Source organism: Lepidochelys kempii, chromosome 1, assembly GCF_965140285.1.
Source record: "Lepidochelys kempii isolate rLepKem1 chromosome 1, rLepKem1.hap1, whole genome shotgun sequence".
In the NCBI taxonomy this organism is placed as follows: Eukaryota; Metazoa; Chordata; order Testudines; family Cheloniidae; genus Lepidochelys; species Lepidochelys kempii.
Genome location: NC_136380.1, coordinates 108,877,910 through 108,892,677, shown reverse-complemented (window position 1 = coordinate 108,892,677; position 14,768 = coordinate 108,877,910). Strand labels below are relative to the sequence as shown.

General features: G+C 41.8%; 1 protein-coding gene across 2 annotated transcripts in view; it reads left to right on the top strand.

Moving 5' to 3' along the window:
* COL4A1 (collagen type IV alpha 1 chain) overlaps window positions 1–14,768 on the top strand; it is a 209,576-nt gene that overhangs the window by 72,270 nt on the left and 122,538 nt on the right. For both annotated transcript variants that reach the window (XM_073349693.2, XM_073349702.2), the window contains one exon: window positions 9,387–9,437. In XM_073349693.2, the coding sequence (XP_073205794.1) occupies window positions 9,387–9,437 (51 nt within the window). The remainder of the gene's footprint in view (window positions 1–9,386; window positions 9,438–14,768) is intronic.

Genomic DNA, 14,768 nt, shown 5'->3' with positions numbered 1-14,768 from the left:
TATGGGAAACTACCAATTGATAATGGGTAGTTGGTAAGCTGAGATTTTCTGATTACTGTTAGAATTATTACACCTGTGAATAGTGCACACAGCTCATATGCAAAAATATGCTATCTTTACTGTTATCCGACTGTCACACACTTGCCTGCATGCCTATTTACTTCACGCACTTATATCTCGTATTTAAATTGGAGTAGGAAGTGTGGATGGGATTTTCACTGACTTCAATGAGAACAGAGTTAAACCAATGCTAAATACTTTTAAAAATTCTACCATGTCTTTGTACAGCACCCAGTACAATGGCATCCTGACCAGGTTGAGGTTTCCAGGAACTATTGTAATACAAATAGTGAGGGTTGAGATAATTGCTCAAAGCTCTGCCTAGATTCACTGAAAGGTTTGTGAATCTTAGCAGGCCAAAATTTCAAGTGTGTAATGAAACAAGGGCAAGTTTCACCTGTTTTTAGGCTTTGTTATGAAAGTTTGGCTTAGTCTTCCAACACCACCTGACTACACAAGCAAAAACAATTGAAAAGTGGAATTAACTTTTCTCCATTTCTGCTCTTTATTTACACAGATTTACGATAAATAGTAATGCTATCAGTAAACTAGAACAAATATGATTTGAATGACATGCAACCAACAAGTTGTGCACATAGCTAATCTATATAACTACATGTTCCTACCGCTGCTAACCTCATCCCAGTTCCTTTTTGTGTTTTGTATTAAATTAGATTGCAAGCTGTTTGGGGCAGGGACTGTCTTTCAATATATGTTTGTACAGCACCTAGCACAATGTGGCCCTGAACCAACTAGCCAGCAAGCAGGCTGGCTGATGTGGATACACAACCTCTACTGGAAGAAACAGTCTATAAATACCACCTGTAATGATTACTCTTGAAATTGTTTACTTATGTAGTATAGGTGATTATCTAGGTACTGATTCTGTCTTTTTATTTACCTGTGGAAATTTGTATAAATTGTGCATTTTAGGGACTGGCAATAGTCTCTACGTTAAAGTGTTAATCTGACCAGTATACTGTTCTCAAAAAATGCCCACGAGCAGATCCCCAAACCAAATTGTGTTTGCTATGGCTGATTTCCGCCCCCCCCCCCCACCCCCAAAGTGCCAGGAAAGTGGCTTTACATGGGAAGATTAAGCAAAGTGTACAAGTTCTTTGTAGTTGAGGATCTGAAACAGATGTACTGGGAGCTAGTTTATGGAGCACAATTTTTTGGAGACATTTGCTGCAGCAGCTTTTTTGAGCCTTCTCAGCTGCGTCTATGATAGGGAATGGTGTTGCTAAGTTTTTGCACATCTTTCAGTAAAATGAGGTCAAGGAGGTCATGTGGAATTATCATACTTTAAGGGCCTTGTGTTAATTGCCTAATATATGGATTGCATTCATCTATGCAATATACTTCATCTGTACATAGCATTTTCATCTGTGAAATAAAATGGCGGATAACATTTTTAATAAATTCTCAGTATAAATTGGTAGATTACTTAGATGATTTGCAAATATGATTCATTGCAGAACAGTCACAGACTGCAACACAATGGAAATACTTATCCAAAAATGATGCAATATATATTGTTATAGTAAACTTCTGATTCTGGGCTTATAAGTGTTTTGTGACTAGTGTGTAACAGTCAGGAATAAGATGAAACAAGTAGTATCAAATATTGTACAACATTTCTAGATGTGCTAAACTGGGTAGAAGCTGCACTTTTGTATGAAGACTGATGAATCTTCATATAATTTATGATGGCCTGTGTTGTGTTTGGCAAAGCTAGAGGGCCAGATTGTGTGGCTGGCTATTGCAAGGAAAAACAGCAAAGACTATCAAGGAGACTTCCTTCCCGCTTCTAACCCCCAACTTGGGCTTCCTTCACAAGCACCATTTACAGTTAGTCCTGGCATCGCAAAGCATTGGCTGCACCGCACTGCACATCACTTCGAGGAGGAGGGATAGGAGTTGGGATGGAACTTTGTCCCCTCACATGCCTCTCAGTATTGTCCATCCCAAACATTCAAAAACCAAGACGCACACCTCCCACTCCTCTGTCCCCATGGCGGGTCATGAGTTTGGCTTAAAGATCTCCTGTGGAGTGAAGTTGCCCACATGAGATGTGACCATTTCACGTTCAAAATTCAGCCTTAAAAACATACACAGAAATGGAGGCTTCCCAATTCACTGCTTGCAGGGTCTTCCACTTACCATCTCCTGTCCCTTTGAGAGTGAAGAGCTGCTGTTTCCTTACTCCACAGGAGAGGCAGCTTTCCACTCACATTCTCCAGCTACACCTCCCCACAGTCTCTTGTCTCCCACCTGTTCCCAGTAAGTCACTTGCCCTCCACATTCCCCCCTCCCCCATTTCCCCTTAGCCTCTAGCTATGTCTGCACTTACAGCAGCATGTATTGTACATACACTGCATGCCCCCTAGCATGGTTATAAATAGCAGCATAGATGGGAGGCACCGCTTAGGCAAGTAAAGACACAGCTGAACTTTGTGGCTATGTACCCCACCCAGTGCTCTACATGCCCAAGCAATGCCTCCTGCATCTACAGTCCCGCTGCCTCCCTGCTGCCAGACCCTTCCCCTGCTACAAGGAAAGGCTCCAGCACCAGGGAAAGGCTCTGGCAGGGGAGAGGCAGCAAGGAGCTGTCAGAGCCTTTCCCCTGTGCCTCCCCCTGCCTGAGCCTTGCACTGCCATGTGTAGCTACATGCAGCAGTGTGGCTGCAGCCTGCTTTTCACTGCAGATGATAGCTACTTGTACCCTACATGCCATTGCCAGCATAGGCAAGGCATGTAGGCAATGGCAGATTGCCCACAGGGCCCGTGCCCAGGGGCCATGGCCAACTGGGGGGCTCTGGCCCCCGTGCTCTGACACTGCTCCCCAGCAGCTGCACTGGGCAGGCAGGGCAGGAGAATCACTCCCACCCCCACCCGCAGTGGCCTCTGACCCGTCACTGGCAGAAGCCGTAGGGCAGCAGGGGAAGCCCCCAGCACTCCCCGACCCAGACAGAAGCCCCGGGGTGGCAGGGGAAGTTCCCAGCGCTCCCCACCCATCCCTGGAAGAAGCCCCAGGGCAGCAGGGGAAGCCGCCAGTGCTCTCAACCCATCCTTTGCAGAAGCCCCGGGGCTCAACCCCACTCTCCTGTAGAAGCACCAGGCAGGTGGAGCAGGAGAAGCCCCAGTGCCCCAACCCTGGTCCCCCACAGAAGTTCGGGGGGTCACGGGGGAAACCCCAACACCTGGACCCCTGCTGCAGCCCTGGGACTGGAGGAGCTCTCACTCTCTGCTGTGGCCTTGGGGCCATGGTGCAGGGACAGAGCTCTCCAGTCTTGGGGCTGCAGTGCAGGGGGCAGAAAGGAGCAAAAGGGGTTGTGGAATGGGGGGGGACCCTGGGTTGAACAGAGGTGGGCTCTGAGAAAGGGGCAAGAAAAGGGGTGGGGATTTGAGGCAGGCCACAGGCAGAAGGGGCGGAATGGGGGTGGGGCTGTAGTCGGAATGAGTGGGGCGGGGTCCCCCATTTGCTTTGGCCCAGGGCCCCAGGAAACCTTAATCCGCCTCTGCGTGTAGGGTACATTCTACCTCTCTGCCACATCCTATTCCTTTCCTTCTGTACCATTCAGTCTCCTTCTGCTTGCCACATTCCCCTTTAGCCCCCTCAGTCTACATCCTGCTCACTATATTTTCAGGCTCCTCAGGAGTTTCCTGTTCAGTTTCCTAGCATATTACCCTCCCTCCTGCCCCAGCAGTCCCATCCCTGCACCTCCCCATACCCCATCACCAACCTGTCCCTTCCATTTTCCCTGAGACTAGCCTGGCTTCAATGCCACTGACATGGTAGGTGGTGGCCATCTTTGCCAGGGTTCCTCAGGTTAAGGTTGATAGTGCTTTTGGATAAGAAGAAAACTTTTTCAGAATTCTCAGTCTTGCAAAGTGCCTGGGTCCACTCACCGCTAGGGCACCTCCTTCTGGCTGCTTTGGGGATTAGCTCCTTCCATGTCCGACACCGTCTTCTGGTGCTTGTTCGCACGCTCTGCCACCTCTCTCTCTCTGGGTTGGCCCCCCAGCCAGGTCACTATAGTCCTCCCTTAGCAGAATCCTATCAGACGACTGTCCCAGGCAGCTCCATTGCCCGGTCTGTGCCACTTCTCCAGTGTCAGATAGGGGAACCCCCCAGGCCCACCCTCTACTCAGGGTTCCAGTCCAGGGACCCTCTGTCTCACAACTGCAGTCTGTTTTCTTCCAGACCCTATTGCTCTTTCCCTGGATTTCTTCCTACATCTTCTAGCTCCCCCAGATTTACCAGCTTAAATTGCCTCCTCCCAGGGAGCAACTGCAGACTACTTAACGTCATAGCCCTAAACACATCTGCCAGGGAATGACTGCAGACTACTTCCCCTACAGCCCCTTTTAGCTTCCAGCTTTCTGGTGTTATTCCACTCCTGTGTGATCCTTCTCAGCGAGTTACCTCATCAATCAGTCTCTCAAGCCCTGTCTCTCCCTCACGTGCAGCCTATCGGGTTAATTAATCTAACTGAACTTGCTCTACCTTGTGTGGGGGTGAAGACCCCCTCACAGTCCCAAATATCATAACACCTGCTACCAGCACAGCTGGCTAGCAGGCTGGATAAGCCTACACAGTCCAGTTCACTCTGGTCTGCTCAGGGGGGAACTGTGCCTCCCTGAATTACAGTACCTCACTGAATTTCTGGTGAAGTGCTATACTTTGGCCCAGAATACAGCATACTGCAGGCAACAGAACATTTTATTGTAGACCTATATCAGCAGTTCTGAAACTGTTGGTAGGGACCCCAAAGTGGGTTGCTATCCCCTTTTAATGGGGTTGCCAGGGCTGGCGTTAGACTTGCTGGGGCCTATGGCTGAAGCCAAAGCCCAAGCCCCACTGCCCAGGGCTGAAGCCGAAGCCTGAGCCCCACCACTCAGTGCTGAAGCTCTGGGTGGCAGGGTCAGGATACAGGCACCCCACCTGGAGCTGAAACCCTTGGGCTTCGGCTTTGGTCCCTCACCCGGTGTGGTGGGGCTCAGGGTTTGGATCCCCTGCCCAGGGCAGTGGGACTCAGGTGGACTCAGGCTTTGGTCCCCCATCCTGGGGTCACTTAGTAATTTTTGTTATCAGGAGGAGGTCGCAGTGAAATGAAGTTTGAGAACCCTGTCCTATATATATGGGCAAAGGTCTGAATTAAATGCAAACCTTGTTTGCTAAGAGCATATAGAAGGCTCCCCCGACCTTACCCCAGGGTAGGGCCAAACACAGAACTGTGCAAATCAAAGGACCAAAACTAGCAAAAACTTTGCTTTCCTCACAGAATGAAGAGATCTACTGACATAATTGAACTATATTAGAGTGTATATTTCAGAAAGATAAAATTTGCCTCTGGAAGTTTTTTATAGGCTGATCTGCTAATGCTTTCTATAAATGGTAATTGTGCTTTCTATAAATCCTTAAGAAACTTTTAATGAGAAATACTTATTGTTCACAATTCTCCAGTTCTCCTAACTATATTTCTGTGTTAAATATTTTAGATTTTTTAAAATATTTAAAAATCAGTTAAATTACAGTTTGACAGGAAAGATTAAAGGTGGTTTATTTGCAGGAACACAAAAAAAAGTATCTCAAACCATAAATCTATTCTTTTAGCCATTCTGATTTTAAAAACAACCCCGCATTTTTTTTAAAAAAGAATAATTATTTTCTAAACCTGGGCATGTAAAATATTAGCAACATTTAAAGATTAACCTAAAAACAGGTGTTTATTATGAATAATACGTACTTTAACTTTAATTACATTCCCAGGTGCTTTTAAAACATGCTTTTGAGTCTAAGAGATGTGTTGATCTTACTGATAACATTCTAAATGATGCTGGATAAGGAAGTATGACCTGTAGCCATGCATCCTCCACAGTGATCTCAGCAGTTCTGAGAAACTAAACGGGGTCAAGTAAGGTCAGTACTTAAAATGGAAGAGCTAGTGGCTGGCAGGGGCGGGAAGGTGGAGAGAGGGAAGAGAGATCAGGTGCTTCGGCCATTAATGTTGGTTCTTCAGGAGACGCTTTTCTTTACTCTCATTGAACTCAGTGTTGATTTTCATCTCTTGTCTTCATTTCTAAAATAATATAGTAGTGGAATCCTGAAATATCATTAGATCATTATTAAAATAAACACTTTGGTTTTTGCTTGAATATGGCGGGGGAGGGAAGGGAGGAGAGGGGAAGAAGGTTATCAGAGAAAAGAACAAACTCAGTGGGTTAAAAAAACACCAAAAAACTTCAGCGTTACAAAAACTGGCAGGTAAATTGAAATTACCACTAAGTGTTCCATGTGAGTAAGTGAATCTTAATCTGTTTAATTTTTAAATGGACATATTTACCCAGGGAAAATATTGCTCTACTATTTAACTTTGATGAGGAGCAATGTTTGTTTGGCCCCACTGACGTATTACATGCTTTAGTTTTAGTTCCCCATCAATGCTGAGAACTTGGAAGAGAGTGGAATCAGGGTAGGTTTGACGTGGGGGAATTGGGCAGTATTCTGGGAACTCAGGCAGGAGATGTGGCCTCCGTAACTGCCACAGAGAACAGCTCCATGTTTCTTTAGCTTAGGATCAGGGTGGGTTAGTGTATCTGCAATAACATACATTCAGTGATCACTCCTCCCATGCACCAAAGACATAGCAACTTCGGGGCTGTTACAGCCACAGAACCATTCCTCTATTGCTTCACAACCAGCAAGGGCAAAGGGGAAAAGACTCATTGGTATGTTCTGCCTGCATTCAGTTGCTTTGGTGACACCATACAGCCATAATCCTTTAACTAGCAGCCAGAGTGCATCAGCATATCTGGTTTACCCCTTCCCTTAGACACCACCATGCTAGTTTGACCTTGCTTTGTGAAGAGGATTTAGCCCTTAATGATTATGTCCTAGAAATTGTATGCATTTAGTTACCACTGACTCAGATAAAAACATCTCCCAAACCATATTCCCCAGCTCATGGCTCATGTAAACAAATGAAAGATTTAGTAGATGGATGCCCTGATCGTCGGACCCCTGGGCGCTTGGGACCCCTGCAACGAGCCTGTGCTGCGGATTTGTGGGATCGGTCGACGCTATGCACGGCTCATGCGGCGCCTCATGGTCTCAGACACCATCCGATGGTCCAGGGACATCTACATCGAACACATCACCGGCCACCGACAGTACCAGGAGGTGTGAGCCGGTACAACTTCGTGCATCAACTATGGGAAAGGGACTGAGAAACTTTTTTCATTGGACCATATGAACTGGAACCATAAACTCACTGAACATTAAATCCCACCAAATGAGGGTAAATCCATCCTCATCATCGTATCCACCCATTATACTCCACACCTGAACATAGCCATTATATGAACAACATACCCCCATATCTCAATGTGTGTACTTTGACCCGTTAAACTTTTACCCCCAATCGGGGAGATTGCAGATTATGTATTCCTTACGCCACTCATTCCTAAACCGAATTTCGCACCCCTTGATAATCTGTACCTTATTCCCTGATAACCAGAAACTTCTATGCTTAAACTCTGTACCATTTTCTTTTTATTTCAACATCATCTTAATAAAATTATTGAAACTATCTATATGAAATTCTTCTCCTCAAGCATCTGTGATCTGAAAGCACATCCTTATCTCCCTCTGCTGGGGATAGGGAGATGACACTTTTCCATGGCGTACCTTAAAAGGTTTGCAAAAAGAAAAGGAGTACTGGTGGCACCTTAGAGACTAACCAATTTATTTGAGCATTATGACTTTTACTTCTTGCGAATACAGACTAACACGGCTGTTACTCTGAAACCTTAAAAGGTTTGTTTCATGTAATGTCCTGACAAGCAAAGTCAATAATGCTGCTTGGCTTCCTTTCCTCAGTTGAGATATAATGAGAAAGAATTCACACCTGCCAGCTCTCCAGGATTTCCCCTCTCAGGAACCTGTAAGCCTTAGCTAGAATCTGTCAGAATACACTTTGAAGCCTGGAGCTTCTGTGGGAGCATTAGTTGGCTGCTTCTCAGCATTCACTGAACTTTTGGTAAAGATGGCAGTGGTTTGTCAAGTGTAGAAAACCCAGCACGATTATTCTGTCCTAAAGAGTTTTCATATCAAGCCCTGAAGGGATTGTATAGCCTGTCAAAGTGTTACATTTCTTTGACTTGAAGTTTACCTTTAAAATATTTTAAGGTTGATACATATATTTACTAATGTTTTGCTTTATATCAATGCCATCACCGCAATCAACATGCTATTAATAAATTGAAACTACTTCATATTTTAGAGATTGAGTTAAATGGTGGAGAGGCTATAAAAAAACAAGGGACGATGAAAACAGCATAAAAGTAATAAATGTAAGAAACAGGCTTGGAATCTGTGGAGTTAGTCACTGCTCTGCCAATAAACATTGGCAGTTGTTTCCATTTCCAATATGTGAAATTAAGAACAGCTTACTGTCTTGGAGGCTATTGTTCAGATTTAACTTCATAAAATATATAAACAAGTTCATCTGGAGGTAACAATTTACTATGGTGATGAGAACAATGTTTTAGTTTCCTGTTAAAAATATTGTCTTACCATTATCAGAAGACTGCTAATGACACTGTTATATTTTTCAGGGAACTAATATTAGTAAGTCTAATGAACAATAGTTTACTGTACTGGCACAAAAATGCTCTGCCTTTCTAAAAGCATTAAACATTCTGTAAATGTGACATTTTCCCTATTAGTAGTAGAAAATTAACCATAAAAAACTTAGTTACACAATCCCTTCATCCTCAAACTAGGGAGACACATTTATAGAGAATGCCAGCCATTTATTAACAGGATCATAGATTCCAGATCAGGCTCTAAAACTAGACTGTGCTTTTTCCTTGAAACTATTGAACTTTTGAATGCTCTGAACACGGACAGTGGTAAGTCCGAGAGTCCCTATGTAGTTCTAAAATGAGACCTTCATTTTACCAGATGCGCAGTGAGCATACATCTTGTTAAAAGTCAGTCACTTTTAAATGGCATGTCAAGAAATAAAGATTCAAAGCTAACAAATAGTTTTTTGGTAAAAGCTGAAACAATTGGTTTTTACTAAAGCACACTTTTATCTACTATCTTAAGCAAAATAACATGGAGAAAATGAAGGGAAATGTACGCACTAACCTAATATTGCTGCATCACTGGAGTTAATTGCTTAGTGTTTTGTGTTGTGTTTTGGGCAGCTGTATTTTTAATATGTATGGCACCCACACCTCTTGGTTAACTATTTGTTATGTATTGCAATTGTCACCAAATGCAAGACTTTAATTCCTTTTTCTTTAATTTACAGGCTTGTTCTGGCTGTGGAAAATGTGACTGCAGTGGAGTAAAAGGGCAAAAAGTGAGTATCTCAGCTGTATCTGTCTAATTTTCTCACTTATATTGGCAACAGCAAAGAAATCATTAGAAGATAAATGAGATGCAGTTAGAAATGGGTCCACAGCCGACTGCTTAGTGTGTAGGTCTACACTATGCAGCCCTTCTTAGGCCCAAACTGTGGTAGTGTGAGGTCCGTATGGCACAGAGTTTGGATCTGTTAAGAGAAATTGTGAAAATTAAACTTTTTAAAAATGGGGGTTACTAAATATTAAATTTTAAATATATTAGCACGAGATTTTTAGCACAGCTGACACTCAAATACATACTTCTACAAGTATGACCTATTGTTAGGGAACCAGATTCTTATAAAAACATGTAGGAATTTTATATAGGCCAGGGGTTTGCAAGCTTTGGCACATGGCCATCAGGGTAATCCGATGGCGGGCCGCGAGACATTTTGTTTACGTTGACCGTCCTCAGGCATGCTCCCACACAGCTCCCAGTAGCCACGGTTCACTGTTCCCGGCCAATGGGAGCTGTGGGAGCTGGCAGCCAGCATGGGGGCCCCCGGAGCTGCAGGCAGCAGGGGTATCCTACAGCCCCTGCTCAACTGCCCCACTTCAGGCAGTGTGGGGACCCACAGATCCCCATTTTGTCACATATATTTTTAGTAAAAGTCACGGACAGTTCACGGCCTCTGTGAATTTTTCTTTTTTGTCCGTGACTTTTACTAAAAATATCTGAGACAAAATCTTAGCCTTGCGCAGCTTGGTCAGAAGGGAGTCCCATTGCATCAGGGGAAATGTAGTCCAGCCAGGACGCCCAGCCCATAGAAGAGAATGGGGGCAAGATGCGGGGCCTGAACTACAACTCTCAGGAAGTGGTGTGCACAACAGAGAAATACACTTTAATGTTGAACTGACTTGAAGTAAAGTACTTTGGTTCAGTTCAACAGACTTAAATATTTCAATTTGGATCAATCCAATCCCGAATGAAATATTTCTTTGATTTTTCCCCACAGAAAAAATAATTGACAGAAAATTCCTGGCCAGCTCAACAAAATGTTTTTTTCTGTTTTAGTAAAAAGATGCATATTTAATATTAATGACAGTTTACACAATCATGGTAAATCCTTTTCCATTGCAATCCCTTTGATGCAGCTTTTAAAGTTCCATTTTCTCAGGCTGACAATGTGTCCTTCAATGTAATTTGTGTTAAAATCTACATCTCTTGAATAAAACTAGAGTAATCCACGATCTTTGTAAGAGAAGTCTGGGTGGATTGAAGTACACTCCCAAGGTGTGGATCTGCAATGCAGCCCCTTTCATGGCTTCTATTCCTGCCTATGAATTCGCTGGCTTTGTAAATATTATTGATGTGTAAAATACAACCCCTCTAGCTCTTCTTCTCATTCATTTTCTGCTGTACAGTTTTTAATGTACAGTGTACTGGTTTGTTGCAAACACCTTGCATACATTCCTGAGTATAGTATAGGGGTTTAATCAGCATGAATTTGGGATAGACATGTTAATCAGGAATGAATGGTGCAGCCCAAATGTGTGCTCCTAAAGCTTTTTATCACAGCATACCAGTCTTGTATTCTGTGCTATTAAACATCTGTTATAGAGGAACTTTAGGGATGTTTTAGAGAGCTAAAATGTTTGTTGAGAACTTCCTTTGTTATTTCTTTCTCTGGAAAATCAAACTGCCTTAACTGAAGGCTAAAGGCAGGTGAAGCAGTTGATGATGCATGATAATTTCATTCATAACAGAACATGGATCAAGTTGTAGGGTAAATAGTTTCAGAAGCTTCTAGGAGATACTCTTCTAACCTTTTCAACCAACAAGTAGCATCAATTAAGTCAGCCGTCCATTTAATAAAGAAGACAAAGTAGCATGATTAGGTTCACGCTAGAATTCCTGAAAACCTCAGGATTCTGAACTCTGACCTTATTCACTATTTACCATTCTGTCCAAGATATTTCTTGTTTCTCAGTTGCAACAGTAAATAAATTATTATGGACAGAAGTTTTAAACCCATAACTCTACTTTTCAAACCCATTAGTTTGCAGATCTTAATTTCCAGCTTGCTCTCTGTTCTGGGTAAGGAATAAAATATAGTGTTCAACTTTTTATGAAGTATTTCTGAGATGCTGAAATTGTCATTTATTTCAAACTCAGATCGAGATTCTTCCTGCTAGAGGTATGAGACAGTTTCTCTGCTGCTGTATTTATTACCTAGGCTCAGAGTTTTAAAAAGTGTTCTTCTATAAATGTAGGCTCATGTCTTGAAGTCCAAGACAACAACCTCAAGCTCTTTAATAACTGACAACCACCTCAAACTCTTTAACGACTTAGATCAAAATGGGAAGTGGAAGAGATACCGGTATCAATACTCAGCAACAGAAGCTCTAATAAACTACAGAACCCCTGCAAACTTTTCCAAAAAGTCTGTGCATGTGCATGACACTCTCTATAATGCTGTTTTATATACATGATAATATTATCCCAAAGTGTTCTGTCTTAAATGTGTACTCTGTTAAATATATGTGGTTTTGGTTTGAGTGGGGAGTCTGATTTCATTGTTGGCCTTAGAGACATCCAAAAGGGGGAATGAGCAACTATACCTAAAAGATCATTGAAAAAGGAAAAGGACTGTGAAATAGTACAAAAAGTACACCAAAACCTGCTCATTTTGTTGTTACTAGTACCAAGCATTAGAATATAACTTTAGGGTTTGAGTGGATACCTGACTTTTGCAAAACCGGTTCAGACCAGCTATAATTTTTAATTACATTTCTTTAAACTTCTGACCTATCTATTTAGGGCCAAATCTTCAATCCAGCCACAAGTCTGAATAGCTGGACTAGGTTCTGGGAAGCTGTGCAGGGGAAAGAAGAGAGGCATCCACCTCTACAGGCTGCATAGTTCATCTAGATAGGCTACTCAACCCAATAAAAAGAAAAGGAGTACTTGTGGCACCTTAGAGACTAACCAATTTATTTGAGCATAAGCTTTTGAAGTGAGCTGTAGCTCACGAAAGCTTATGCTCAAATAAATTGGTTAGTCTCTAAGGTGCCACAAGTACTCCTTTTCTTTTTGCGAATACAGAGTAACACGGCTGTTACTCTGAAACTTGTCAACCCAATAAGTGAAGCAATTTTCTTCTTCAACTCTAATATAGCCCCACTGTGAGAAGGTGATTGGAGGATTGATGTATATCCTCTGGGCCCATCTCTGCCTCTCCTCTACCCACGCTCTACATACTGTCAGATAGGGACTCCTACTGAGCTGGGCTCCATATGTGCAGAACTGTGCAAACTTTAAAGAGCCTCTTCAAATCTACCCCCTTCTAACACAATGGAACCATACCAGTTGTGCTGCATGGGAGCTTCAGCAGCTGTGGAAGTGGGTGCTGGGTTTGCCCTTTAATGCCTTAATTCAGAGCATCTGGAGATACATTTTTCACCATAGTGTGGGAAGAATTTTCAGGCTCCTTTTATTTTTGTAATTAACACTCAGTTTACCATATAATTGCATTAGTGATCTCAACATACAAATTCAGGGGAATTTTTTTTGCTATAGAAACCTGTGCAATACCTTATTAAAAATTACTAGAGGACACTTTCAACATGAGAAGGCTGTATTATAATGACATTTTTATCTCTCATTTGAGAAAGTTTTTATCACATTGGGTCACTGGGATAGCCATATTTAGAATATGTTCTTATTGGACCACCTCCAATGTAAATTGCATCCCTCTGCTAAAATCCTTTAAGTTGACTCATACTTTATTATGGGCATATAATTGACAAAGCCTTAGTTTTATTTTATTTTTTTTCCCAGATTTTAGAAAATGAATTTCACTGCAACAGATGGCTCTTAGCATATAAAGCCTTTGTTATTAAATTGAGCAGTCATATAATACTAGACAGTTGGCTTTAAGTTAAATAAAGACAAATATCAAATGTTTACAAGATATTAGGTGTAATAATTTTAGAGCAACTTTATTGTTTTATTCAAAATAAAATAGCTTACTACTTTCCATTAGGTTGGCTTTTAACATCTTCAGATGTTTTCTCTCTATGTATTTTGGCGTTGTATACAATAACTTATTGTTCTTTCTAACCTCACAATAGTGTGGGACCTCCATCTATTTAAACTGATTAGAATTTTGAATGCTTGCCTAACTGTTACTTGGTTACTCAGAAATATTGAGAAGCTATATATTCGTTTTCATGCTTAACTGGATTTTAAGGGCCCTTTGAGACATTTGGAGAGACAAGAAATAGCCAGGCATTACTACTGGTTAAAAAGAGCATATTAGCATTTAATTACTATTTAGGGTAAAGTATTCATACAGATGAGTAAAATTGTTTAGATTCATGAAGTCTTCCAAGAATGTTCAGTCTATCAACTGAAAACGTTCAGGAACAATTAGTATCATATTGTAAATGTGGATTCTTGAGTTAACCTTGGTTGCTTCAAGTAACTCGGTTACTTTACTATTACCACCGTAAACTAAAAAGCTCGGTATTCTCATCCAATGCCTGCCAGTTATTATTGTATAAATTGTTATTCTTTAGAAAAATTGTTATTCCATGCCAGGGTTATTGTGTATTGAGTATCTTGCAATTTACACCTTAATGTAGAATGCTGAAATAAAATAAAAATAGCATAACTGCTGCATACTTGTGTTTTTGAGAAGTAAGCAAATCCCATAAATGATGCAAACCATTTTTATCAGCATGTTTTCATTCCTTATTTTTGAAAGTTTACATGTGCAGTAATTGGCACCATAAATACAGCTATGAAATGGGCTTAGCAGAGAGTGGGGGCCTGTCATGGCTTTTTTAATTATCAAGAGACAAAGCAGCAATATTTGCAAAATAAAAATATGAAAAAAAAATTACATTTCTACTCATGCATTTGTCGCTTATATTATTCAAGCAGAGTTATTCAAGGGGATTTGGCAATTTGTAAAAGATGTAATACTTGAGGCTCAACATCAAGGTATTCTGATTCACAGGAAAGATAAGAGCCACCACAGGAGGTCAATGTGGCTGCAGAAGGAGGTTTTTAGCTGTCTAAAAAGCTAAAGTGATACATACAGGAAATGGAAGGAGGGGCATGTCACCAAGGAAGTATACGTGGAAATAGTGCGAGCATGTGGGGACAAAGATCAGGAAAGCCAAGGCAAAGAATGAGTTACAACTGGCAAGAAATGTTACAGACAACAGGAAGAGGTTCTTCAAATATGTCAGATAAAAAAGAAAGATCAAGGATGGTGTGTGTGTCTACTGTTCAGTGGAGATAGTGAGCAGGTAACAGAAGATGATAAGAAGGCAGAGTT